This window comes from Gossypium hirsutum, chromosome D05 (genome assembly GCF_007990345.1).
Source record: "Gossypium hirsutum isolate 1008001.06 chromosome D05, Gossypium_hirsutum_v2.1, whole genome shotgun sequence".
NCBI lineage: Eukaryota > Viridiplantae > Streptophyta > Magnoliopsida > Malvales > Malvaceae > Gossypium > Gossypium hirsutum.
The window spans coordinates 14875655-14900658 of record NC_053441.1 but is presented as its reverse complement, the minus strand read 5'-3'; the positions used below and the strand labels follow the sequence as shown (position 1 = coordinate 14900658).

At 31.4% G+C, this 25004-nt stretch overlaps 4 protein-coding genes across 19 annotated transcripts; 1 reads left to right on the top strand and 3 right to left on the bottom strand.

Annotated features, from left to right (window-relative positions):
• Positions 1-2412: 2412 nt before the first annotated feature.
• Positions 2413-4598, bottom strand: LOC107924094 (pentatricopeptide repeat-containing protein At5g66500, mitochondrial). The gene has a single exon (XM_016854370.2). It carries the CDS (start codon positions 4137-4139, stop codon positions 2484-2486), a length of 1656 nt encoding a protein of 551 aa, XP_016709859.2. The 5' UTR covers positions 4140-4598; the 3' UTR covers positions 2413-2483.
• A 904-nt stretch (positions 4599-5502) lies between these two features.
• Positions 5503-6394, top strand: LOC107924096 (glycine-rich cell wall structural protein). The gene has a single exon (XM_016854373.2). It carries the CDS (start codon positions 5788-5790, stop codon positions 6262-6264), a length of 477 nt encoding a protein of 158 aa, XP_016709862.1. The 5' UTR covers positions 5503-5787; the 3' UTR covers positions 6265-6394.
• An 85-nt stretch (positions 6395-6479) lies between these two features.
• LOC107924095 (secretory carrier-associated membrane protein 3) lies at positions 6480-11333 on the bottom strand. Of its 8 annotated transcripts, none has more exons than XR_005913944.1 (15): positions 10993-11314; positions 10162-10227; positions 9813-9947; positions 9666-9728; positions 9255-9288; positions 8944-9066; positions 8626-8688; positions 8446-8539; positions 8216-8261; positions 8061-8128; positions 7686-7734; positions 7357-7422; positions 7106-7226; positions 6618-6882; positions 6480-6587 (listed from the first exon to the last, which is right to left on the bottom strand). XR_005913944.1 is itself a non-coding variant. In XM_041093925.1 (14 exons), exons 2-14 carry the CDS (start codon positions 11053-11055, stop codon positions 7140-7142), a joined length of 957 nt encoding a protein of 318 aa, XP_040949859.1. In that variant the 5' UTR covers positions 11056-11072; positions 11214-11333; the 3' UTR covers positions 6480-7139. The 8 variants fall into 8 exon arrangements, 6 of the variants coding, with proteins under 6 accessions (XP_040949859.1, XP_016709860.1, XP_040949863.1 ...); XR_005913945.1 differs by having other exon boundaries at positions 6618-6832; XM_041093925.1 differs by having other exon boundaries at positions 6480-7226; positions 10993-11072; positions 11214-11333.
• A 3161-nt stretch (positions 11334-14494) lies between these two features.
• LOC107924696 (uncharacterized) lies at positions 14495-20408 on the bottom strand. Of its 9 annotated transcripts, XM_041093923.1 has the most exons (17): positions 20172-20408; positions 19684-19776; positions 19100-19181; positions 18730-18809; positions 18525-18632; positions 18330-18365; positions 17995-18102; positions 17701-17784; positions 17509-17627; positions 16927-17028; positions 16610-16726; positions 16448-16513; positions 16026-16092; positions 15784-15837; positions 15532-15636; positions 15067-15114; positions 14495-14790 (listed from the first exon to the last, which is right to left on the bottom strand). In XM_041093923.1, exons 3-17 carry the CDS (start codon positions 19146-19148, stop codon positions 14638-14640), a joined length of 1296 nt encoding a protein of 431 aa, XP_040949857.1. In that variant the 5' UTR covers positions 19149-19181; positions 19684-19776; positions 20172-20408; the 3' UTR covers positions 14495-14637. The 9 variants fall into 9 exon arrangements, with proteins under 9 accessions (XP_040949857.1, XP_016710739.1, XP_016710741.1 ...); XM_016855250.2 differs by lacking the exon at positions 19684-19776; XM_016855252.2 differs by lacking the exon at positions 19684-19776 and having other exon boundaries at positions 19106-19181; positions 20172-20407.
• Between the last annotated feature and the right edge of the window lie 4596 nt (positions 20409-25004).

Here is a 25004-nt window from a genome sequence, read left to right as displayed (position 1 = left end):
TATTTTTTCCTATATATACCCTCAATACACGGTACGGACCCTGACATTATTAAATTAGTAAAATAGTTAATACAATATAATTTAATTCAGTAAATAATATGAGCATCAAATAAAAAATTTATTACCATCTCATTAATAATACTTGATATGTGATTATTATTAATCAAAGAACCCATTTACTGCAAATCTACAATTAAAAAATGAATTCATTTAATTTGTTTCAAAAAATCAATAAAAACTGTTAAATAAATAAAAAAATCAAATAAAATTACATTATATAAAAAGTACATTATATAAAAATTAAATGAGTTAACAACAACTATATGATTAAAAGAGCCAGTTATAATTAAACTTTTAATACAATGATTTTTAATTTTTTTATAAACTTATATGTTAAACTCACCAAATACTAAACTAAACACAACAATTTATAACTTAATCCTAAATTACTAATAAATTAATTTTAAAATAATTACAAACACAAAAATTTATAATATAATCCTAAATTACTAACAAATTAATTTTAAAATAATTATAAAAAGCAAAAAAATTATAATATTCATACAAAATACTAATCCAAAACTATAAACATTAAACGTAAATAATTTATAATTAATAATTAATAACAAAAAAATCACAACATCTTAATTAAACTCTTTAAATTATAAACAAAATTATTTACTAAAATAATACATTATTTTTTTTATCTTTCTTCTTCTTCTCCTCCTCTTCTCCTTTCTCTCTTTTCTTTCTCTCTACTGTTCATGCAGGGGATTTGGGGACCATATTGTGACCATACTTATAGGCCACAAAATGGTGGTGTTGAAGGGACAACACCATGCTGGTGTTGTAGCGTTGCAGCGGCAGGCAGCAGTGCTGCCATGATCATTGGTGCCTCCCTCAATTAGTGGCGTCTATTTGACAGGCGCCACCCGAAAACCCATTTTCCATCCGTATTTTGACCAGTTGACCGTATTTTAACTTGTATTATATTTAAATATTTTTAATAAAAATAAAATAATAATATTTTATTACAAAATTAATATAAAATACTTATTGGCGCCTGTCAGATAGGTTCCATTGAAAAAAAATATAATTTCCGTACATAATCTATCTGATAATCTATTTCAGTATTAATTTTTTTAATCTATTTATGTAAAAAACCCCACTAATTTTACATCACTATTTATAAATTTCAAATATCATTATAAAAGTAGAAATTTTATTACACAAAAATAATGTATTTAAAAATATATGTATATTTAAAAATAATAATTTATATGCAATATATACGAAATTAAAAATATATTTTAAATTATGAATACAATTTTTTTAAACAAGTAAATGCATTAGATTAAAAATATTAAATGAACTTTAATTATTTGGCATAACATTATCATTTTTTTAATTGGTATGAACTTAATTTGTGACACCATCTTAATCAATGAACATTATTAATATATAAAAAATGTGGGTGAAACAATTTGTATAATAAAATTAAAATGTATAAAGGTATAAAAATGAAGCTTTGATTGAAGTGATAAAAAAAGATTTTATAGATGTCGGTGACATTAATTTAGATTTTAACATTTGCAATATTATTATTAGTTTTTTAATAATAAAAAATAAAAATATTGTCATAATAATATAATTTGTTTAAAATAAATAATATTTTAATAATTTACTTGATTAAATTGGTGTTAAATTAACTCATGACATGTTATCTACATTATATGCCTCAGTTCGAATACAACTTTAATTTCGTTGATTTCCTGAATTTATCCATTGTAATACATCAAAATTACAAATTGGTTCATCTTTTACTATTTATCTGCAAAAGGTGCTAAATTATTAATTTCAAAATAAAATAAAATTTTCGTTACCTAAATCTCACTGGATTTTATTGTTGTTTTACAGGCAATATTTCAATCTCCAATTTCTTTCTACCAAACAAATACACAGCTTTTTTTTACCTCCGAAGATGTGGGGCTTGATTTTATAGATTTTTAATATAATTTCAAATATTTGTTCTGGATGGGATTCGGTCTGGCCCATTCGTTAAATCATTCTATCAAATCCCAGGTTCAGTGGGCTGATACAGCCTGAGAATCGTTTTTTCCATTTCCATTCTGATCGGTTCATTTAGCCTGATTTTGGCCTAAAAATGTTAGCCTGAAGTGACTTGTCTCTGCTGACGTGATTTGATCGGTCTAACATCACTGTTTTCTATGTCAAAAAGGCCAATCATCAGCAATCATATCACTTTGTAAATTTTTTTCCGGTTCAAGGAGACCGATTTTGTCCTGCAACATGCAAAATTTGTTTTATTTTGGACAATAAGCATATATTTGTGCCAATTTTGGACAAAACTTGTTTTTATTTTGGAAAGTTTTATCAAAATGCAACCAAAAAAGAAAGAAACATTTTGTACTCTATTTAAGAGAAAGTACAGAAGGTAAATGAAAGGAACTGATCGTACATTTTCAAAGAAATACTCCGGCAATACGACTTTCTCCGATGATAACGGTTTTGTCATGGGGTTTAACAGTGACTCGACTACTTCCGGCTTCTTTATTGAGCCCTTTTTGCTTCATTACATCTCTCAACTTATCAACAGAATCCCATCTTCCAACTGCTGCATAGAAATTCGAAAGAAGCACGTAATTACTGGGCTTATCGGGTTCCAATTCCAACAGACGCTTCGCGGCAATCTCGCCTCTGGCAATATCTTGATTAAGACTATAAGCGTTTAGCAGTGCTATCCAAACTGCTGCTGTAGGCTTTGTACCATTCTTAACCATACCATCAAAGAGAGACCATGCCTCGTCTATTCGACCAGCTCGACCTAAAACATCAATGAAGCAAGCATAATGTTCTTGATCCGGGTCAAGACCATACTTATCCCTCATTAAATGAAAACACTTTCGGCCTTCTTCAACTAGCCCAGAATGCCCACAAGCAGATAAAACAGCAAGAAATGTTACAGAATTGGGCATAACTCCATTTCTGTTCACCTCCATCAGCTTGAATAACTCGAGAGCTTCAATCCCATATCCATGACTACCATATGCATCGATCATGCTCGTCCATGAAACCACGCATTTGTTTGAAATCCCATCAAACAATGATCTTGCATACAAAATCTTCCCGCACTTTGCATACATATCCAATATACCATTACATAATTGGGTATCATCGGTGAACCCAAAATGTAATGCCACAGAGTGAATTTGCTTTCCAATCCACAAATCGGAGTTTTCAGAGCAAGCTCCTAGAGCACTAGTAAGTGCAACTACATTGGGTCTCATTTTACTCATAATCGAAAATGCCTCTTTGTACCTTCGATTTTTAATGCAGCCACTGATCAAAGAATTGCACATTACATTGTCTTTTCTATCATTTAAACTGGAGAAAACTTTCAGGGCATCGTTAATACGCTCCATGTCCGAGTAAAAGTCGACGAGAGCAGTACTCAGAATCACTAAATCACGACCAAACACAACAACCAAACCATGAATCTGCTTTCCTTGTGCAAAAGCCTTCAAAGAAGAACAAGCTTTTAACACAGAACACAACGTAAACTCGCTAAGCTTCACTCTTTCCCTTCTCATTGTTGCAAAAACATGAAGTGCTTCTTTAGCAAGACCATGCCTCAAAAAGCTCGAAATCATAGCATTCCAAGTTACAACATCCTTCAGTTCAATTTCTTCAAACGCCCTAACCGAGTCACCCAAGCATCGATACTTGGAATACAGGTTCATTAGTGCAGTTTTGGCTACCGTTCCGGCATCCACGCCTGTTTTAATCATTAGTCCATGCACTTGCTTTCCATATTTCGTGCCCGGCAAAGCAGAGCAGGCACTCAAAACCGGGGTAAAGGTGTACGCATTAAGGTCACAGAATGAAAAATGCATGTGACAAAAGAGAGCCCATGTTGCTTGAACGTTGCCACTGCGAACATACGAGGCAAGTTGAACATTAAATGAACTGATATCCCGAAGAGGCAATTCTTCAAGCGAATGGCGGATGTGGGCATAACGTTTATGAAGCTTTTTAACGGGGACTTTGATTGAAGCAATCGCTCGAAGGTTCCTGGCTTGATAGCTAAGATAATCGATGCAACGACGAGATACAGACATAAATCCGTGAGACTAAAGGTCGCTTAGCCTAAGAAACTGCAATTTAGGCGAACAATGTTTAATTGTAGTTACAGATTCCAAAAAGTTAAAATACCTAAACCCAAAGATTCAAACTTTTAATCGTTTAGGAAAATCTTTGATCGCAAAACAAAACCAAAATCAAACATGAGAGACAAGATCCAATATCAAATATGAAAAAAGACCCTTCTCGATGAACCAAATATATATATATGTTCAGGCGGGAAGCATTGAGAGAAGATGGAGGGGAGAGTAAACGAGAAGATTGACCTTGGAGCCTAATAAAATCCATCGAAAATGAGCCCACAACCACCACCCGGATTCAATTCATGGAAGGTTCGGTCCAGTTCTGCTACAATTAAGCCCGGCCCTTAACCTAGCTGCCTAATCTACCTCCATGCCTCCATTACACCCTAAATCTTCTCTTTTTTCTTTTCGTGATTTGATCATTATTATATTTTGAGACCATTTGTCCATGTAATATGGGAGATCATGCCACAAAGTACAACCGTTCATTGAATAAATGAAATAATAAGTAGGTCGGTGGCCGAGTCTTTACTAATTAGTGGCGGCATTGGTTTAAGTTGTCTGCCAAATGGCAGGGCCCGTCATTTTCAATGAGATTATGCCTAATAATGTTATTAATATGTAATGGTTGCAAGGAGAAAGCTTAATGATTCAACGTTTCCCCTACTAGGAAGATTTTGGTATCTTTAATACAAAGGGTAATGACCTTGGCACACTAGCTATAATTAAGTAGGTGAGGGAAATAAATATCGGATCATGCCTCCATGTGTGTGTTATACTACACGATGCTCTCCTTGTCTGACTTTTTGTTAAGATTTGGCTGTGGTATTCAATGATTCCAACAACTTTGTCAAATTTTTCGTAAATTTTATTTATTGGAGAATCAGATTTTGATGCAAGTACATACAGATACGTCTGAAAATGAAATGAGTTACCATGCATTAATGTGCAGCAGCAAGCTCCAATTGCTAAGCCCATTGAAAAAGCTCATAAATCAGAAAAAGATGCGAAACTTCGGTTCAATGGTTCCTTTTTGAAGCAATGGTAACCCTTTCTCAATCCATCAGCATCACTGCTTCCTTTTTAAGTAGAAACTAATATTGCCCAAGTTGTCTTAATCGCATGGCTAAATCCTGTGTGTCGAAAACCTTTATGAAGTCATCAACTTGTTATATGTGACATTTTTTTTAATCTTTTCCATAGTCAAACATGTAAGTAAGAAAATTAATGCCATGAGCCCATCGCCAATTGGTAAGATACTTGGTAGTAATTTAATCGGGCATTCTAAATGTTGACTAACATAACTTTTAACACTATCATCAAGAAAACAAATAAAATTAAGATAGGGTCATAATTAAGCCCCAACCAACACCTACTCATTCACGGAGGGAGGAGGGGAGGCCCTCATCTGTCACCAACTCCCCCTCTTTTCCCTCCATAAATGGCTTCCTATCATCATTCATCCCACCACTAACGCATTAAAATAGTAAAGTATTCCTTCACCATAACACTCTTCTCTCCTCTCCATACTTTGAAAGAAAAAAACGTTATCTCAAAGCGAAAATCCTCCCAAAACTGGATTAAGAAGAGCAAATAAAAAAAAATGAACCCCAAGAGCACCTTCATCTTGGCTGTTCTGCTACTTACAGCTTCACTAACTGCAGCAGCTAGGCCAGACTCATTTGAAGCTTTATCATCTGAGGAAAAGGGCAACAAAGGCAGCGGCAAACCAGGCAACCAAAACAACAAAGGTAGTGGTGGAAACACTGGTGGGATGGGCGGCTTCTTCGGTCCAGGGCCTGGGTTTGGATTGCCAGGGTTTGAAAAAGGGTGGGGACATGGGATCGTAGGCGGTGGCTATGGAGCTGGCTTCGGAGGTCCTACCGGAGGGTACTCAAAAGGTGGTGTTATTAGAACTACGGTTGTTTGCAAAGAAAAAGGTCCTTGTTTTAACAAGAAGCTAACCTGCCCTGCTAAGTGCTTCACCTATTTTAGTCGGTCGGGAAAAGGTTACGGTGAGGGTGGCGGTGGCGGTGGCTGCACCATGGATTGTAAGAAAAAATGCAGTGCTTACTGTTAAGAGGGTAATATACAGTATAAGTACTTGCTATATCATTAATATCTAGTTGCTTAACCATGTATGATTATGTATGAGATGCATGGAGTAGCTTTTATTAAAAGTTAAATAATATACATCATTTATGGGGGTATATTTAATGTAGTAAGAGTTCTCTGTTTTTATTTTTAGAATGAGCTTTCTCTGCATGAATTGAAATAAACAATAAAGAAAGAAAATAATAAAACCTTGAAGCTTAACTTCCGGGTAATTATGGTTACAATAATATTCTTGATCCTAGTTGAAACAACCTGCTACGCAGTCTTGATATAGAAAGACCCAAGTACCTATGAAATCAATTTGAAAGACCCAAGTACCTATGAAATCAATTTCACTCTTCATTTTGATGGTGAGTAGAGAAACACCTATTCAACCAGCCCCAAACTCCCATCACCAGGTTCGCCGCCATCATTGTCTCCCCTTTCTTACATATTAGGTAGACCCCAAATGTCATTTCTATATGGGTATAACAAGGAAATGACAAAGACCAGTTATACTATGTCTGTCGCTCTCTAGTCTTGCACCTTTTGGTCTTAACTACACGTTACACCATGAACCAATCATACTTCACAAGAGGCAACTCTGTATCCATATATTTTATCAATTCATACATGAAAATCATATTTATGTTAAGTTGTTCACTAATCAAACTCCACAATAAGAAAAAAAAAAACTTTACAGATTGTAGCTCTGAGAACAAGTTAAAAAGATATGTGCAACAAAAACAAGGATAGACAAATAACAAGCTCAGTTTTTACTCTTTCCAAGACAAAGAGCATATAAGCAGAAGTAGCACGAGGTTTACTGTATATCTCACTGCTGCTAGCCTGTCAGTGCCATTACAAGGCAGCCCTCATAGCTCCTCTTGCAGCTTCGCGTTTCAGCTCAGCAGCTTTACCACTCCCACGGAAATACATGTATACTTGCTGTAAGGCCAACAGCCACCAATGTTAGATATGATACGCATGTATGTTTGTGTCCACACGTTTTTTTTTTTTTTTTTGGGGGGGGGGGAGTGGTGGGCTTGCACTGAATCAGGTTGGAAACAGAACAAACCTGGATAACCCAGATGCTTACAACTGATTCAAGACAGAACAATCCGAAACCAATGAAGTAGAAGATCTACACAAACAAAATAAATTTCATCAAAATGGTTAAGAGAAATATCTTTCTTAGCTTCTGCACTAACTCCAAATGCAATCACAATGATCGAGCCTTCACCATTACAAGCAACATTCCTTTGCTCCCATCAATATCCCACTAAACCTTACATATAATAATTTATGCTACAGGTTAAGCATAGCTTAAGAAAATGTCTAATTATTTTAATGACCAAACCTGATTGAGGGTATAAAACTTTTACTCAGGCTTAAGCATATACTTACACCAACCAAAGCATTGCCACCAACAAGATCAACTGCAGGTAGGATCCCGCTGTATGAGACCAAAAGAAAGGGAGAAAAAAAAAAAGAAATAGTAAGAATACATAGATATAGGATGAAATGAACTAGAATATACTAAATTTGCATCTCAAATACTTGCAGTACATTTAAATTCCACTGAGATAATAGTCGACCCATTATCTCATACTTGAAATAGAAGAACCCATAAAAGAAACTGAACCCTTTTGGAGGATAAGTGCATTATGTCAACTCTGACGCACTGATGTAGTTGCAAACAAAGAAGATAGATGCAAATCCCATCAGTCTAACCTTAACATAGATTGCCAAAGATAAGCTAAAAAGGATTAAGGAACATACGTGAGTGATTTCCCTCTAAAAACTATAGGGGGTGCCACCGCAGCAAAGATGCAAAAGGCAATGTGAAGCTATAAACAGGAAAAAAAAGTAAAAGAATCAGTATGTAACTCCTAGGGAGAAAGAAACGATCTATCAGAAGAAACATGAGATATTACCAAATAAAACATGAAGAACCATCCAAACCTCAAAGCACTCTCATTCCTGCATGATAGTCATAAAGTGAAGGGGGGGGATTCAAATTAAACTAAGGGCTGATTAGCTAGTGTAAGGAACATGAACAGCCAGATTCAAGAAACCAGCAATAGAAATTGGCATTCGAGCTTAACCCAACATTGAAAAAAAACTGAGCTCTGCATTACGAAAAAGCATGAAAAATATCAAGTACCTAAAAGCACGATACAGTGGACGATACCACAATACATAGGCTCCTGGTACCCCTGCTATGAAGAAGATGATAGCCAAGAACCAGATCCTAACACCTAAACAATAATAAGGAAAAGCCAACTCAATCTTAACACTACATTAAGAACAAAAACAAGACATGGAAGTATATATCTAAACAAACCTTCTCCTTTGATCCATGCTGTAGTAACAGCTATGATATTCCATAGAAGGCAAAGAACCAATCCTGCATAGAATCATCATCAATCAACCAATTGTCTGCCAGCCCTTGGCTTAGAGCAAAGCCTTTTAAACTAAAGAGTTAAGAAAATAAAAGCATGGTACAAATGATCACCCAATGCAATCTAGCAAATAAAATAAATTCACATCAAAATGGCCCCAATTTTTTGGTCAATGATATAACATGTTTAGTGCTACTAAGATGCACAATGCACAGAACCAAAAAAAAAGTAGCAAAAAGCCATCACAGAAGCTTACACACCTAAATATGTTGAAAACGCAACATACTGCAATCTTTGTAGATGAATTGGAATTTCATTGGCAATATCATGATGAATGATAGGAAAAAATGGTGGCCAATTTTTCTCTTCCAGCACAACTCCAGCTGCAAAACAGAGAAGTCAAACTGTAGTTCAAGGCAGAAATGTTAAGAGTTATTGACCATAAAGGAAATAAAATCTTGTCAAATATTTTGCAAAAAGAAGAGTGATCTAGACCAAATACTGAAGCTGTAAACAAAACTAAATGCGACTGGTTTGAATAGTCAAATTTTTAAAGGAAATTGAAAGGTACCTCTTGCCACTGCCTCTTCTTTCCTTCTCACTTCCTGCAATGAATTAGCTGACCAGTGAAAATTGCAGGCATGCTATGATTTATGAGCTACCAAAGAGCAGTAACAAAATAACAATCTTGCTATTTGTTTGTGAAAGAATCATGCAAGAACGAGAAATTGCAGTTTAAACCATCCAAATAACTTAGTATGCTAAAGTACATAGAATACACATGATATTCCACAAACAGCCTAAGAATAGTATTTTATCAGTAATTTGTAATACTAGGATAATTGAGATACATTTGCACTTTCATCACATCAGATTCTATGTTGATGATGTCTTTGGAAGAGAATTGAGAGACCAAAAATAAATCTATGATTCTGTACAACAAAAACGACTTCGAAGTTGTAAAATTTATCATACAACATACCTGTTCCCGCCTTCTCAGTTCAGCCTCCTTGGCCTGGAGTTCCTTTTCTTTCTTCTTTAAATCCTATATTTCAACGTAAACCCGGAATAGTGAGGTTCAAGGCTTAATCGAATTATGGAAATTGAATTTAGACAAGTTTTTACCAACCTGATTACGTGATCCTCCTGAAGCTGTATCAAGAGGAATATCAACTGTTGCCTCACGCTCATAACTAAAACCAGCAGGTTCAGGAGGTAGCGGTGAAAGTCTTGAGTTTGAGGCAGGTGGAACGCTTGCAGTGCTCTGAAAATTACATGGATAATATCATTCAAGAAGCAAGTAATATAAGAAAATTTTCCGGTATCCGGTTGTTCCGAAGCAATATTAGAAGTAGCCAAATTACAGCAAGGAACTTAACTTTTCAGGATTAAATCATCCTATAATTAGACTCGTTCTAACTTTAACAATAAGTTTGAATTAATGTTCATTTGTACTTTATAATAAAGATTTAGCTTACCGTTGAAAATAGACCTCCTCCAAATTTAGACTGGCCAGATGCCTTCCCTCTTGCTGTTGTATCCTGCTTAAAATTATCAAAACAAGAATCATATTAACAGAGAAGCTTGTTAGCATCTGAACACTAATTATTGACAGATAAATCAAGTTATAAAGCTCATTAATTTATCATAGTCTGCATTTCCTGGAATCGAATAAAGGTTTATCTGAGTGCATTAATTAAAACCACAAGAACCCCCCTTCTGCTTATTGCATGAATCATACGTGAAATATAGGTTAAAAGGTACCAATTAGATTAATGAGTGAGTTGACACTAAAGAAAAGATATCTTCTTTTCTCTGAGTATCGTAGATATAAGATTAAATAAAACATGGAGAAACCATTATCCAAGTCAATTTTCTCAAAATCAATGATATGATAGTAAGAAAGAAATGATCCTTAGCACCAGGAAAATGATTTTTTAACAAATTGATGGTAAATTCAGTAATTGAACAAGCTTAAATGAGCTTTGTACAGTATTTAATGCTTATTCGTCAACAAGAAAACAAGAAGTACTTCAATGATCACATAAACTGCAACAACCAAGTAAAGGGCCTTCAAGAACCGGATTCAACCAAAACTTCAGATCATAGTCAAAATCTAAAAAAATATAACAAGTCAACCTATTTTCTCCTACTAAACCTTTCAGAAAAACCCTAAAATTTTTAAAATTTTACAATGAAAATAGAACAGAGCTGCGCCACAATTGAACTTCAAAATTCAAAACTCATTCAAACATCATCAGATAAAAAAAATACATAAAGAGTTAAATTAACGAGGAAGATAAACTGACAGCGAAAGGATTAACTTCTTCTTCTTCCTCGTCGAAAGGATTTTTATCGTAACGACCAGCCATCAGCGTAGGTTTTTTATCTGCAAAAACAAAAGCGTAAATATAGTACTTATGATGACGAAGATCTGAACTACTACTACTACTACTACAAAAACAAAGAGCTTTTTGAAGAAGCAAATTGAAGAAAACAGGATAAAGGAATTTTTGAGCACTGTTTTTACAAAGGGGAAGGAGAAGTTTTCTAGAGAGAGAAGACCCGCTTTTGCTGTGGAGGAGCAAGAGCGAGAAAAGTTGGACTCTTGAACTTGCAACTTTGTTGAAGTTTGCGGAGAATAATATTAAAAAATAATAATAATTAATATCCATCTTATTTATTTTAAATTCGAATAAAATTAAGCTTTTGATTCATATTTCATTGGAAAAATTAAATCACGCTTAATAATGTAAATGATAGAATCTTTTTAAGTATTTAATTTTTCAGATTATGTTTATATAACAAATACATTTTTAAATAAATGAAGAAAATATTATTATAGAGAACTACATTATTATTTTTATTTTATTTAAGAATATAATTAATTTTATTAAATTTTGAGACAAAATGTTGTTATAAAGAACTAATTTAATAAAAATATATCTTATATTTTATGGATATTATTGTTATAGAGGGTACAAAACTAAATTAAAAAAATAATTTAGTTGTTATAATGAAATGTTATTATGGAAATAACTATTTCAAAAAATATTATGAACACCCTAAAACGTCCAAAAAAAAAAAAGTAGAATTATATTGCTATTATCATATAGGGAATTATTGTTTCATCGCAGTATTTTTTCTTTACAATCTTATCTTATTGTGTAATATCTTTTCATAATCTCTCTCTAATTAATGTAGAATGGTTTCCAATGTAATTTTTCTCACATTAGCAGGGTTTCCATGTACGTGAGTTGCCCTTGCACTTCATAGAATATGTACCTTTTCCATGTATGTTTGAATTCGATGATGGCATCATGGATAATAAACGAATCAATGGGCTGTCCTCTAATTGGGACTATGATGAAACAGACTGGGTGAAAATTCTAGTGTTTTTGACGAGGTTGATGATTAAGATGTTTATTGTTAGGATTTTTATAATATTAACATGGAAGATTCTAATCCCGTTGATGAGGTTCACTATTAAATATTTATAGGTTCATCGTCAAACTTTTGCAATCTACTATTAAGCCCTCCATTTTAAAAAATTCTCATTAAAACCTTCAAATTTAATTTTTAATAATTTAAAATTAACATTAAGCCTTCTATAAACCCCTCAATTTAAAAAAAAAATCATTTAGACCATCAAAGTTCATTTTTAATAATCAACGTTAAACCTTCTACATGTCTTGAAAATCATGATTAAGGACTTCAAAAATTTTCAAGATTTTCATTAAGAGTTGTCATTAAATCCCAAATATAATCAACAATAAAACAATAGTCAATCAGTATTGAAAATCACTAGTTTCATCGTCCATATAATAAATCAACATCGAATATTTAGTTTTTATAAAACTGTTGGCATAAAAACTACAAGGAAATTGAGGCTTATCATTGCATGACATTTTGTTGTAGCAAAGCTTGTTATAATCCAATCCAATGATTTGTCATTCTCATCCAAACTGAATAAAACTCTGCTGATAAACAATTGATCTTGCTTAGTACTAATTTTAATTGTTTTTCTTCTGAGTTTAGAGTTTCATTATTTTGGGATATAAAAGTAAAATGGAGTATGATTATAATTGTTGGACCTATTATTTATTATGAAGTTAACATTATTTTCACGATAAACAATATCAAAACCAATTTCACTAACAAATTAACATCAAACTCTAATGCCAAATAGAAAATAGTAAAAAAATGATTTTGGTCTTAATCACATGAATATGGTCACAAAATAGGTGAAACAAACATTGTTCCAAAATATACAAAGTATAAACACCAATAATCACGAATGATTAACAATTTTTACAAGTACACATACCAATAATGAAACCTAGAACAAGAACATACATCCAATGAGCAAAAACTTATTCTTTATCGAAACATTTAAGAAACTTTATGGTTTTATATAGCATCATTCGTAATAAAAACCTTAAATTGTTTTCATAGCTCATGGAAAAATCATTTTTCTTCAACTGAGATAAATTTTAGATGAAGGAGAATTATTTTCCCTATCCCAAAAAAATTCTAAACTTTTTTTTTTTAAATGGACAAATTTATACAAATTTTGTTCATAAAGCGTGGATGTTTCTCTTTTTCCAAATATTATATAATTTTGATTTTAATTCGTCTCAATTGTATCAAATTATTATCAATATCATTCTTTTCTTTGGGAATACTTATAAATATTTATTTGTAAAAAGGAAAATTTATAAACATAAATTCAAGAGTTGAGTATAAATTGTAAGAAATGCTCCTTAAAATTCAATCAATAAAAATATAATTGATTAAAATTGAATACGTACGATATTTTTTTATACAAATCTCGAATTACCCACAAAAGTTTTGTATATTAAACGGATTATATTACTTGTTATTGAAGAATGAAATACTATTTTAATTATTAATAAAATATTTTTGAGTGAAGTGTTGAAGAAGAAAATGGTAGATCATGAGAGACACATGACGTTGGAAGAATCAAAGCTAATTAACTAATTAATTAAATTTAAAAATAAGATTGAAAGACACCGAAAATAAATAGTTGAGTTTGTTAACAAGACAAAAAAAAATGTCGCTTTCGACGCCGACGTTCAGGCTGCCCGAATATCCACTCCTCAAATAAGTTTGCCTTCCGATGACTATGCCTATAATTAAATATAGAACCGAAAGGGATTAGTTTGCCTTCTTCCTACCTTCAACTAATGTCGTCTGGGCTTGTTAAAATTAACTCAAAACACCGTACTGTCTGAATTTTTTTAAAAATTATGATGTTTGGATTATTTTATTTTATATTTTAAATATTCGTATCCGATATATGTTAGATCTACTTATGAGTTAAGTTGTCTATCTAGACTCCAAGACTCACTCAAAAGTTAAAAAGTGTTTGGCCAAAAATTTAGGTCCGCTTAAAATATGGGCTAGACTTAAACTTTAACATTCAAGACTCGAATAAACTTATACTAAATATATAATATTATTCTAATATAAACATTAAAATAATGTTAAGATAATTATATACAAAATATATTAAATTATTAAATATTAAAATAAAACAATATTAATATTTTAAAAAAAAAATTAAAAAATATAGAGGGGCTTAAAATGGACTTAAGTTAGTCTTTTGCAAATATGAATGAATTTGAATAAAATTTTAGACCCAAATTTCGAGCTTGCATGAATTAGATTTTTTTTTCTTTTTGGCCATCACGTGAATTGAATTGAGAAATATAGTTTCTTTGATTACATGTCTAAGTATAAATTACAAAGAGAAAAGAAGACGTGAAGAGCTGGACAAAACTCAAGGCATTTGTGAAAAATGAAAATAATGATATATATAATATTATGAGCATTCAAAAAAGGGTAAAGGAAACCTAAAATACAAGTATGGTTGATGTTGATGACTATTGAATCTGTACATGAGGGGGATATCCAACCTAAACCAGCTGTGATTAGTCATAAAGGTCTACAAATTTTGATTGACGTTTATGTTTTCTCCGCCTTAGTTGTCTTGGAAATGAATCAATCCAATCCTTGTCTTGTATTACTGCTTGATTCCATCGCTCTTTAAAGATTTTAAGTTCCCAAGTCGATTGTCTGCGAATCTGCAACAACAGTATATATATAGAAACCGTTTATACAGTGCCTATACGAGAATTAAAGACGATCATGTGATGCATTTAATTGTATTCATTCATTCGAAGAAGTCTGGTTAAAGCTACTGCTATAGAGCCACACTATCGAGAGTGCCTAAAGACACTTATCAATTGTGAACTATACAAGTTAAAAAACGAAGTTTTGGTTTGCCAGAGGAACTAAAAGCTAAATACATGTAATCACTAAATCAAAGGATAAAGGTGAAGTCAAGAATCATGGATCACCTCAGCTCGGGGATCTAAACCTGAAGACCCACTGGAAGTCCCACGTTTCTGAGATAAGCAGGAAAAACCATTAAGAAACCAAGTATCTAGAGATGAATCTGAAAGGATACGTCACTTATCATATAGCACAAATGAATATACAGGACTAGGGGTTTTGAGTTTCGGGTTTATAAAAACAATAAATAGTTAAAGAAATGGAAAACAAGAGAACAGATAAGAATATTAATCCAGTGTTTTACTCAATTAACAAAAACTCCTTAAAGGAGTATGTATATTCTCTATGCTTGCTATAGATTACCATTGGCCTTGTGAAGAATACGCACAAATTAAGATGAAAGATGTGCTTTCTTTTTTATTATTCAGTCAAATCGAAGCACATAACTGCGATCAATAAAACGATGTAAAAAAATTTTTCACCCTTAAAGAATACAGAAAATAAAAGAAGGGAAGAAGGCAAAGCAGAACCTTTTTGGTTTTCTTCGTGAGCTCCCCAGTCCCACCCAAAGTTTGTATGCCCTTATGAACAATGTACTCTCTATCAATCACCCCCACATTCTTCGTGCGGTCACCCTGAATAATAGAATATGCAAACATAATAAAAATATCCAGTTTCTCAGAACAATGAAATAACTCTATTAGAATAAAAAGGAAATGAACTATAAAGAACGAATAGTCAACAAAGGCTAGCAGATCTGAAACAGAAAAGTGAAATCTTACTTGTGCACAATACCCAAGTTTCATATCCATTCCCCATCCATGAACAAGATCATTCTGAATGAAAAAACATATAAAAAAAGGGGAGCTTAGAGATCAATAACAAAATAAAATGAAAATAAGAAAATTATGTGTTGTTATAAATGAGAATGCAAAAGGAAAGGGTAGATCATATCGAAATGCAAGGAAGAGAATGAAGCAACTGTTCAAAATACTATGTAGACAAGCAAAACATGCAAGATTACCTGTATGAGATGCCAAGCGCAACGCCAGGCAGCTCTCGAAAACACAGGAGCCATTCCCTCCACAAACCTACAAAGATAATATGGAGGGTTAAAATCGGCACCAACTAATCAGATCATGACACTCGAGATTCTTCAAGATTTTTATCAATCTGCATTTCATCAGTCTTAGCTAAGGATAGCCAGATGGCTTTACTGTCAGCTCGCAAAAGAGGATCTCAGATGGAGTTTGGAAGATAAAAATGGGGGCAAATCCTCTTAGGACTTAAACCCAAGCAATTCAATTTTAGAAGTTATCAAGTATGAGGACATATGATAGGATTGCTGTTTTTTCAAGCATTTTGATGGATGAAATTGTTGTCATTAAATTGCTTTAAAACATTACATCGTATGCTACCAGGCAATGTGATGATAAAATAACTCACCCAGAGCATGGTGGCCCCTCGCTTATATTTGAACACCTCGTTTTACCTCTGAGTTCATAGACTCTCCTGTACTAGCCAAAACTTTTCATGTTAAAGTATTTACAAATAATCATCTGTAAGCTTTTTATGAAATTTCAATTTGTCATAGACCATTCCATTCACCTATGAAACTTCTTCATTCTAGAGCGTATAGTGATTCTGTGGTGTATTTCCGTTGAATTTGGGTCTAAAGCTGGCTGAGAAATCTCTAAACCTTCTGACTTCACAATTTCTAGATACCTGAAGAGATAAGAGTTGACTGAATCAAAACGTTTGGATTTTCCCTAAAAGCCTCACGGAGCTCAAGGTAGTAACAGAGAGAAAGATCAAACTAAATGTCCAATAAAACTGACAGAAGATCATACTAATGTTGAAAAACACATAAGATAACATCAAGATATTTATTGCAGGTGACCTAAAATGTCATAAAAGCCATTTACCTTCCTGGATTGAAATGCTCCACCCCCAAATCTTCATCCCAAAGAAATATGTAGTCATAAGTAGACACAATATCTGGATGTAGAAAGCGCTTAGCAAACCACCTGAAAGAGGGAAGAAATCACTAAGCTTATCCAATTACTAGAAAAATGCAAACGTAGGTAACACCAATAAAAATAGCAACAAGGAAAGGACAGTGATGTTTTTGGCAAATTCATTCAAGAAATCCCAGTTGACGAAATATGGATACAGTAAAATGGTCAATAACATATCACACAAAAACATTAGTTCATAATCTTAAATGAGCACTCCTTAGCAGAAAAAACTGTAGATTCAACAATACAAATATACAGAGTTATCATGTAAAATGTAACTATAAGAATTAGTGAACTACAAATCAAGGCCTATTTTATACGGTAAGTCCCAAGTCGAACTGCTCCAACTTAAAATGACTTGAACCTTTTTTTCCCAAGTATCTTATTGCTGGAATTATGAAATGGGTTACATTATGAGCATACATATCGACCACCACGTTTCACAAGACAAAGAACAAAAGGAATGCTTTCACCGACAGTAAGTCTTACCACTTTGTTTGGTTATGAGCCACTATGTGAATGGCTTTGTCACACCAATCAAGATCCCACCATCCATCCACTTTTCCATCGTAATGGAATAAAACAATGGTAAAATTCTCTGTACGAAACTGAATTTCACAAAATTAGGCAAACATTGTGCAATTCATCAAATCTGACAGTCAAGAGGACAAGATGCAATACCTTTTTCACAACATCATCTACATGTTCTTTTTGTTTAATACCAACTGGCATTGCCAGCAAGTTCTTATTTGTCTTAACCTTAACCTGTAATTGGATAGCCAACCAATGCCATGAACAATTGTAAACAATTTGATTTTTTGCACGAATAACAAAAAATTCAGCACATAACAATAGTCATTACTTTATCCATTGAAAGACAACCCGAAACCAAAACCAAAACCAAAACAGAAAGTGGCTATATTCATATTTCAGGGTACAAGTTCATGCCAGCATATGAAAAAATTTGAATCTCACCGCTGACCGTAAACTCTTTCTCCATTGAGGCCTTAGTTCCAAATCTGAGCGAGTGTGCATAATCCCACGAGGCAAATCTTTTAATTTCCCGGAAGGCAATTCATTATCCTTGACACAAACATAATACACACCTTAGATGACGACAATGAAGAAACTGAATCCACACAGATTACCAATGTGAGCACTTAATGAATTAAGAAATACACATTAAGTTATACTAAAACATAGTCCAAAGAAAAACCAAGGCCGAAAAAGTTTCGAGTTCTTCAAGCTCAGGCGTCAACAGGAACTATAAACTAACTTGGCATGGTATATGTCAGTATTAAGATGCTTACCTCTACGGAGTCAAAAGGGTGCAATTTGGTTTCCATCTGACAATAAGAGAAAGCATTTATAAAAGATAAGAATATAGCTTTAGCAAGCCTCACAACACCTTATTAAAATATAACAATGCCAGCATGAAATCCTATTTATCTCCTTACAATAAATCAAAACCAGTGGAATCTAGAGAACAAGGAGAGTTGTTATACCTGTGTCTCATAGTATTGATAATTTGTTGTTCTATATACAATATACAATGTAACTGAACAAATAACTCCCATAAATGGAAGCTGCTTCATTTTAAATCCACTGTTCCCCTGCAACAACATCAGACAAGTAGAAGCTTTAAAAGAATAAGATGCTACTAAAACCTCGATGTTCAAAGGCTTTCAATCTTGAAAAGAAAGAGTATACCCCATCAGATGAAGCATTTCTTCTCTTATCAGTAAATGTCTTCATAGACAACCAAAGCTTCTTTATTAAACGCATAAAAACTGCAGGAAATTGCATTGAAGAAAACAAAAGAAAAGGCTACCTCAAAAGTTTTTTAAAAGTAAATGCAACAATTAATAAGTTCTCACTTAATTTATGCTGAAAGACCATACATGGTAATAGCAAAAAAGACCCAGTTTTTCTTTTGTCTCAGCAAACTGACTTAAGGAAATGGAAGTCGCAAAATGATATGATGTACGTAATGCGATTAAAATTTGAAATTTAAGATGTTTAAATAAGTTGAAGCATGTGCATGCTGCATGTAATGGCCAAATCTCAAAAGAATTTATACCCACACCTAGAACTTCTAGAATGGAATCCCGGTTATAAAGATTTGACATTAACCAATCCAGCACTTCCCCTTCAGTCAACCACTGGTAGAAGGAAAAAGGAAAAACACCTCTGATTATTTGAACAATAAGAAAAAAATGAGAAAGATGTTGCCAAGAAGAGACAAATTTGAGCTTCTGTTAGATCTATGAATGTAGTTATTACAAATTTAAGCGCCTGATTGGGATTCAAAAAATACATGAAATGAAAGAACAATCACTGTAAAGAGCAAAGGTTCGATTTTTAGATTAAAGTAGAAAGATGAAATCCAAAAGCAATGAAAGCTAACATCCTCTATAAACTTGAAGTTCCCAGAATTATTCAATTCAAATAAAATTTGGAAATGCTTGAACTTGTACTGAGAGACTCTCTATTAGTACAATTATTAAAACAAAAAGGAAAGATTTAATAAAGAAAATAAAGAATGAACAAGGAATATGAATGGGCAGAAATAAAAGTCTCTTAAAAACCAGATCTTGATCCAACCACCATTGCCAGAAAATAAAAATAAAAAAAAACGAAAAACAGAAACATAAAATAAGGGACCTTGAAGATTAAAAGGAGGCGAATTGATTGAAAAGAGATGAAACTAGACAGGGAGTAAAGCTTTTCTTTTGCCTTCGGGTAAATTCGGGTCGTCTGATTCAACAGCAACCAAAAATTGAATGAATGAACCAGCAAAAACTAACAGAGAGAAAAGGTCTTTTAAAAGAAAAACCGAAACAAGAGGACGCAACGCCACGTCTTAAAGGGACATGTGGAAGAACAAAAGGAAAGCTATTTTTTTTTGGGGGGGGGGGAGACTTTGTTTTTGCTTTTGCTTTTGCTTTTGCATGGAGAAAGGGTTTTTGGCCCCTGCTCTGGGGTTTATATGAGTTGTCGAGCTGCCGCTCGTCGACGTCTCCCCCTGCGACAGCTCCCAAACACAACACCTTCCCATTTTTTTGAATGCTCAATTTCACCATCTCTCCCCCTCACATGGATTTTTCCTTTATTTCTTTAAAATTACAACTAAAAATGCCGATCGAACCCACCTGAAGCAATTAATGAATGAAACAAAACCACTGTTAGAGAGTAAAAACTGTAAGCCAATAAGTTCAGCCCAAGTTTTTAATGTCCCTGCTTAATCTCGGTTTTCGCTAATAATCTCAAGGAGAAGCAGGCAATAGACTGAGACACAGATATAACTCTGGCGATGGCGGGATTATCAGCTGCCTTTTCTGTTGTGGTGTTATTAATTACTTGATCAATTATATGTTTTTTAATTTTTTCTATGTTCTGGGCATAAATCCTTCTTGAACTTAGCATTTTTACCATGTGCTTATAATGATGACTTGTTCTCCTTTCTGTATATATTGATGGAAAAGAAAAATTTTGTGGACAAATTTACCACTAACTTTTGTGAAAATAGTTTTAATTGTATTTTAAAAATTTTTTACCAATAATTTTTATTTTTTTTCAAATTATTTTTTAATAAATTTGGTGAAAAGTTGATGAGATAATGTGAAATTTTATATGTGAAATATTTTTAATAAATATAATTTATTATTTAAATAATCCAATAAAATAATTATATATGAAAATTAAATTATTTAAGTTAAAAAAATAACTCTTAATTTAAAAAAAATAAACACAATTATCTAAAAAAAAGTTTCAAAATGAATGCATCCATTCAGTATTTTCGGTTTGATTTATTATTATTTTTTGAAGCCTCTGAGACATATGCATCCATTTTGAAATCCTTTTCGAAAAAAAATAAAGATTAATAATAATAATAAATTCAAAAATACAATTAGAATCATATTAAAAAAACATGTAAAAGTTAATCAAAATTGTGATTAAGTCTAAAATATTTATGGATAATTGTTTCTTATTGGTGGTGAAGTAGTGAAAAAATTGTTGTCTTAAATTTATTTTTAAAAAATAAAAAATAAATAAACAAAACACATGGCAATCCTTGATCTTTTGGGAATTCCATTGCTAGTATATTAGATAATAATAATCTTATGTTTATAGAGCAATTTTTAGTTTTATGGTAACATATGTGTTATATATATTCATATGCAAAAGTTATTTTTAAAATTATTAATCAAGTTCCATAATTTAAATTAATAATTATATTCTAATTTAAATATATATTTTTAATCATTAATTTAAATGTAATTATAAAAATATATAATTATAAATTGATAGGATACCAGTTACCATGGTTTAAAAACTCCGATGCACATATATTAGATAATAATAATCCAGGCTAGGAAATTTAAATAGATGTAATTTGAAAGTTTTTTTTTTCCTTTAACAGCAGTGCGATAACCTTGTTGAAATCTAACCCTAAAAAGAAATAGGTGAACAATTAAGCCAAATTTTAAACTCTATATTTTTAATTTAAATTTAAAAACCTATTAATAAGTAGTTGGATGTAATAGTAAAGCACATCCCATCGTTAAGAGTAAGAGCGTAGCTAGGAAGTCGGCAAGGCCTGCTCCAAAATGGAAAATTTTCTATTTAAATTTTTTAAAATTTTAAATTAATGAAGATAAAATTATACTTTAACCCCTCTTAAAAATAATTTAATCTTTTAAAAATTATAAAGATATAGGCTATTTAAATGGTAAAGTTATATTTTTACTATCGTAAAAATTATAATTTAATTTTAACTTCTGATTAAAAAAAATATATAAATTCAAATTTTGAATATAATACTATTAAAAAGAATAATCAAAAAGCTCGAATATAAACCATAAAACATATATATATAATATATAAAAAACAAATTAAAGAAACTTCACGTGCGAATATCATTTGCGATAAGTCGATAGCTATTTACCCCGTATTGTTTTTTTTTTTTTACAAAACAATCACGCTCAAGGACGAAGCCTTTGTTTTCTTTGCCATAAATTTCATTTTTAGTCCTCTCAATTTTTAATAATACAATTTAAGCCTTTTAGCGATTTGGTTAGACGATTTTTTTTCTTTATTTTTATTGCTCCTAAAAGTTAATTATTTAATTTAAATATTTTTAAAATAAAAAATTGAGTTTAACTCTCTTAAAAATTTAATAATTTCCATATCCGCCCCTTACACAAAGTTGGTGGCTTCCCGCTTATATCTAACGCCAAATTTTCTCAAATGGCATAAACAAAGAAAAAATATTCGAAGATTATGAGACGTGTAATTTATAAATAAAATTTGAATTAAATAAGTTGATGATAAATCAAAATTTTGATTCATCCGTCCAATATAAAATCATGTGATGGAACTATATATCTGCTAAAGCACAAAATTGAACGAACCTTGGCAGAAATCATTTTGGAAGAAGAATACGATTATTCTTTCGTACTGTAGGTTTTAAAAAACTAAACCAAATTCAATTTGATTCATCAATATATAATCTTTTAAAGTTGTTTTCATTAATTCAAATAAAAATATAAAAGTAAAAAAAAAAAGTTATTTATCAAACGAAACTGAAATACTATAATTCGAATAGATATTTTATTTGTGAATCCTAGTAAAGAGAAGACAGGGTGGAAGAATGAGGTCCACTATGGCCCTTGTATCCACAATATTCGATGCTTATCTTATCTAATATCTAACCGAGTCTAGATTCGTACCACATTAAAAATCAGTGAGTTATAATACAAATTGTAGATAAAGTTGTTAATCTCGTGCACCCAACACTCCAATTTCTAGATTATCACATCCTCCTTGTTTCTTCTTATATTTTATCATTTTATCTCCAATTATAATGGTTTTGGTTATTTCTTCATCATCATCATCTTCTTCTTCTTCTTTATGATGTCAATCTCTTTCTTTTTGTAATTTTCAAATAGTTTATAAATTGGTTCAATTTTATTTTCAGTTTTTCTCTATCTTATATGGATTTTTTGGACTTATTTTAATAGAGTAGACTGTGTTTTATGGTTTCCCAAAATTGTTTAGTAAAGTAATATAATTTTTCATAGATATCTCTAAAAACTAAACAGAAAATAATCAATAACTCTTATATATAATTATAAAATATTTATTTTTATATGGTAAAAATTAGTTAAATTCGAATAAACCAACTTATATTTTAAAAATAATTCAAACACACTTCTACTCTGATTGTCGATTTTTTCTATATATCCTATCCATTATTGCTTCTCTTTTTCATCAGCAAAGAGTAACCAATAATCAAGGCTTAACCTTTTTTTATAGTGTCGATGATAGACCTACGTACTTAATTGACAGTAGTGAAAGGTAATATAAAACAGAAACGTTAACGACAAAAGAAAAATAAGATAATCTAAAGATGATCACATATTTCGTGTGAGTGGACTGATGATGAAAGTTCTGTTTAGGAGCCAAAAGAAATACCTCTACGCCGTGGCACACGCATGAGAACGTGAGTTATTAGTACAAGGACCACGCTTTCAGATCGGTTATTTTTAAAAAATGGGCATAATAACTTTTTTTTGCCCTTAAATTTTACATAAGAAAGTTATTTAATTTGGTATTCATTTAATTTTTCATATTTTTTAACCTTTGAATTTGTAATTTTTTCTCAAATTACATCAAAATGGACGGAAATTTTAACATTTGTTAACTTTGCTAATATAACATACATATAGATTGTCACATGGACGACATGTTAGCATTTAATTATTATTTTTAAATTAAAAAAGATTTTTTATACTCTTTTTGAATTTTAAAAATTTTAAAAAAATTAATTGAATGTTGACGTGTTATCCACGTGACAATTCACGTGTATGCCACATCATGAAAGTTAAAAAACATTAATTTTGCCATATATTTTGGTGCGATTTGACAAAAAACACAAATTTAATGGTTAAAAAGAGCGATTAAATGACTAAATAAATAATTATACCAAAGTAATTAAAGTCTTAAATTATTTAAAGTTAATAAACAGATAACATATATCTTAATAACTATTATCCTAATAATAAGACCTACACCACACATAGAGAAGATTAAACTTAAACATAATTTTGGATGAAATGATAAAGTGGGGAGTGTAGATTTTAAGGTATCTTAGGTTTAAATTATTACATGCATATATTTTTTAAATTTATTAAATTATAAAAAGATATAAATATCTTCGAAATAATATTTGATGCTTAGTCAAATGATTTTTTTTTTTGAGAAATTTACAATTGAATTAGAATCCATTGATGTATAACACTAATTCATAAATGCATTATAATAGTATAGATAAGTATAGATTCAAATCAATAACTCACATATGATTTAGGCTAAGAATCTAAAATATCAAAATAGAGTTTAAACTTAGAAATATAACTTTTTACACGAAAGAACCGGTTGTTTGAGATATAGGAAGGGGGAATTTATAAATAGAATTCATGCTCTATCTTATTTCTGAAAAATATTTTTTATATTTTATTTTAAAAAAATTAAAAATATATATTTAGTAAATAAAATAAAATTTTGTATTCAAGAAATAAAATTATGAAAAGTTTACTTTTTTTTTTCTAATAATAAAATATGAGAGATATAAGAAATTCTTACATTTATTCAGATTTGTTAATTTCATTTTAAATATTATTTTTAACCAAACATATAATTTTCAATGTTTAATGTTAAAAAAATGAAAACAAAAGTGATTTTTATTTGCTAATTTTCATCACTTAAAATCGCATATATAAAATGATGCAGTTTAGCCATCTCTGTGCGATTCTTAATGGATATGATGCCACCATTTGATTAAATTGTACGTTTACATCAATGTTTTAATTAAAAGTTAGGTTTGATAGTTGGGCGAAGATGTGAATTGACATTAATTAAACAGTGAAATACAGAATACAATTTCTTTCTTTCTTTATTTGATTCAATGGCTGAATGAACAT

Excerpts from the sequence above, each read along its gene's own strand:
- LOC107924094 (XM_016854370.2), bottom strand. The coding sequence starts at position 4,139 with ATGTCTGTATCTCGTCGTTGCATCGATTATCTTAGCTATCAAGCCAGG.
- LOC107924096 (XM_016854373.2), top strand. The coding sequence starts at position 5,788 with ATGAACCCCAAGAGCACCTTCATCTTGGCTGTTCTGCTACTTACAGCT.
- LOC107924095 (XM_041093925.1), bottom strand. The coding sequence starts at position 11,055 with ATGGCTGGTCGTTACGATAAAAATCCTTTCGACGAGGAAGAAGAAGAA. Across the intron at positions 8,262-8,445 it reads CCACTGTATCGTGCTTTTAG|GAATGAGAGTGCTTTGAGGT; the intron begins GTACTTGATATT and ends ACTATCATGCAG. Across the intron at positions 7,423-7,685 it reads GTGGCAATGCTTTGGTTGGT|ATCTTCTACTTCATTGGTTT; the intron begins GTAAGTATATGC and ends TTGTTTGTGTAG.
- LOC107924696 (XM_041093923.1), bottom strand. The coding sequence starts at position 19,148 with ATGTCAAATCTTTATAACCGGGATTCCATTCTAGAAGTTCTAGGTGTG. Across the intron at positions 17,628-17,700 it reads TAGATGATGTTGTGAAAAAG|TTTCGTACAGAGAATTTTAC; the intron begins GTATTGCATCTT and ends TGTGAAATTCAG. Across the intron at positions 16,727-16,926 it reads GAGCATTTCAATCCAGGAAG|GTATCTAGAAATTGTGAAGT; the intron begins GTAAATGGCTTT and ends TTATCTCTTCAG.